This window comes from Terrapene carolina, unplaced genomic scaffold (genome assembly GCF_002925995.2).
Source record: "Terrapene carolina triunguis isolate 2854851 unplaced genomic scaffold, T_m_triunguis-2.0 Scaffold42, whole genome shotgun sequence".
Classification (NCBI taxonomy): domain Eukaryota; kingdom Metazoa; phylum Chordata; order Testudines; family Emydidae; genus Terrapene; species Terrapene triunguis.
The window spans coordinates 63,804,599-63,807,361 of record NW_020664393.1 but is presented as its reverse complement, the minus strand read 5'-3'; the positions used below and the strand labels follow the sequence as shown (position 1 = coordinate 63,807,361).

Genomic DNA, 2,763 nt, shown 5'->3' with positions numbered 1-2,763 from the left:
GTAGTGTATAGGAATAGAGTAACAATAAATAATAATACCTAGTTTTTATGCAGCACTTTTTCATCAGTAAATCTCAAAGTGCTTTACAAAGGAGGTCAGTATCACTATTTTACAACGGGGGAAACTGAGGTATAATTTCCAAGGCCATCCAGCAGGCCAATGGCAGAGCCAGCAATAGAACCCAGGTCTCCTGAGTCCCAGTCTAATGAACAATCCCAGGGGTGGGCAAACTATGGCGTGCGGGCCACATCCGGCCCGCGGGACCATCCTGCCTCTTCCCCAAGCTCCTGGCCCAGGAGGCTAGCCCCCGGCCCTTTCCCTGCTGTTCCCCCTCCCCCACAGCCTCAGCTCGCTCGCTTCGTCGCCGGTGCAATGCGGTGGGCAGCGGGGCTGTGAGCTCCTGGGGCAGCGCAGCTGCAGAGCCCGGCCTGACCCAGTGCTCTGTGCTGCGTGGTGGTGGCAGCGGCGTGGCCCGGCTCCAGACGGGCAGCACGGCTGTAGCACCGCCAGCCACCGGTGCTCCAGGCAGCGCGGTAAGGGGGCAGTGAGCAGGGGAGGTTGGATAGAGGGCAGGGGAGTTCGGGGTGGTGGTCAGGGAGCAGGGGTGTGGATGGTGGTCGGGGGTAAAACAGGGGTTGAATGGGGGCAGGAGTCTCGGGGGGGCAGTCAGGAAGGAGGGGGGGTTGGATGGGGCAGGGGTCCCGGGGGGGCCGTCAGGAATGAGAGGAGGGGTTGGATGGGGCAGGAGTCCCGGGGGGGAGGGGGAGCAGATAGGAGGTGGGGGCCGGGCCACGACCCCCTCCCCGAACCGGCCCTCCATACAATTTACGAAACCCGATGCGGCCCTCAGGCCAAAAAGTTTGCCCGCCCCTGCACTATCCATTAAGCAACATTGCTTTCCTTTAAGTAGTTCTCAAGCCCTCCAGTGGTGTTCACTGTGTTCTGTGTTTTAGAGCCACCCAGACCCCAGCCAAAGCAGTATTTGTGACTAGGCCTTACATGTTGTGTATATTTAATGAATAAAGTTATTTGGACCCCACTGTTCACTCACTGAACCACTCAGAGCCAGCCACTTTTGACCGGTGGACACATCATTGTTCTTTTGCTCATATTCTAGTGAGAAATCCTTCAGATTTTTCTGCTGCAGTTAATGTTAAAGCAGTTAAACTGTTGTGCAAGTAATAAGTCTCTAATCCTGTTGATAAAATCAGTGCCTGAAGCCATAACATAATATTAAATGGCTGTCAATATTAAGACTGGAGACATTAAGGTGAACAGCAGTTAGTTAGTGTCCAAGCTGGAAGGGCCGGGTCATATCATTTTTTCCATATTCCAAATTCTTCATTGTTCTCCTTAACAACAAGCCCAAATAAACACCAGCAGCCTAGCAGCTACAGTCATTAACCAGTGCATATATGTTGAAATAATATTTCTGTAAGGAAACAGATTTCAAATTATGAAAGGGAATTTCCTTTGATCCATCCACTCCCCCTTTTTTAAGTTACTAATAGTACTTTTTACTTCCTAGTATTTAGGGCCTGATCCCAAGCCCACTGACTTCTGGGCTTTGGGCCAGACCCCCCCCCCAAGCTGTGTGTAGCTGACTGGGGGTGGGGTGGGGGTTGCAGCCCAGTCCCTCCCGAAGAAGTGGGTTGTAGCCCACAAAAGCTTATGCTCTAATAAATTTGTTAGTCTCTAAGGTGCCACAAGTACTCCTGTTCTTTTTGTGGATACAGACTAACACGGCTGCTACTCTGAAACCCCTAGACTGTGTGTGTGTGGGGGGGGGGTGTCTGTTGCAGCCTTGATCCCTGCCCCCCCCCATGCCTATCTGTCTGTGTGTGTGTGTGGGGGGGGGGTAGCTCTGGCCTCTGGTCCCCCCAGGTTGTGTGTATCTGTCGGGGGGTGGGGGTGCAGCCCCGGTCCCCCGCCCCTTCCCGCAGGCTGTAGGGCTTGGTCGGGGGTTTGCGGCCCTGGATGGCGGGTAGCAGGCCCGGCGCTGGCGGCAGGCGGAAGGGCAGTGGCTGGCTGGGCGCGGCACAGCGAGCCCGGGGCAGGGCAGAGCCCGGCCCGTCATCACTTCCCCACGGCTGCAGCGGCGGGGCGCGGATGCCCAGAGGCGGCTGGTGCGCTCCGCGCTGACCTCGGTCCCGCTGTGTTGGTGTCGCTGCAGAGATCCTCCTCCTCCCCCGCGCCGCCCGGCTGCAGCAGCAGGCACCAGCCGCGGGCACCAGCCGCCACCATGAGCTCCTGCAGCTCGGACAAGTCCCAGAGCAGCTCGGCCTGCAACACCCCGCTCACCCCGGCGCAGCAGCAGGCGGCGGCGGTCGGCGCCGAGCAGGACTGGGCGGCGGCCAAGGCTTTCTACGACAACCTGGTCTCCACCAAGAGACCCCGACCGGTGAGTGCAGCCGGCGGCAGCACGGAGTAGGCGTGGGGGAGGGGGGACAGCTCTCCGGGGCTCATAAACAGCTGTGTGTGCTTCCTTCCTCTTCTCTCTGATACGTGCCCTGTCTGCCTCCCTCTGCCGATCCTTCCCATCCAACCTCCGGGCCTGGCTTCCCCGTGTGCCACCCCCTCCCCTGGTGCCACCCCTAGCTTTCCCCCCCTGGGTCACTGGGTGCCATCCCCACCCTCTCCTTCCTGGGTACCTCACCCTGCAACACCTATGCTGTCCTCCCTATGTGCCACACTATCCTTTCCTCCCGGGATGCCACCTCCTCCCCGTGTGTCACCCCCATCCTCTCCTCCCTGGGTGCCATC

The 2,763-nt window shown here is 58.5% G+C and overlaps 1 protein-coding gene across 1 annotated transcript in view; it reads left to right on the top strand.

The window, feature by feature from the left end:
- The first annotated feature begins 1,878 nt into the window (after positions 1-1,878).
- The window catches only part of LOC112105716 (cytosolic 5'-nucleotidase 1A-like), an 11,094-nt gene continuing 10,209 nt past the window's right edge, over positions 1,879-2,763 (top strand). Inside the window, exon 1 of the mRNA XM_024198613.3 lies at positions 1,879-2,401. Within this exon, the coding sequence (XP_024054381.1) occupies positions 2,243-2,401 (159 nt within the window). The 5' untranslated portion in view covers positions 1,879-2,242. The remainder of the gene's footprint in view (positions 2,402-2,763) is intronic.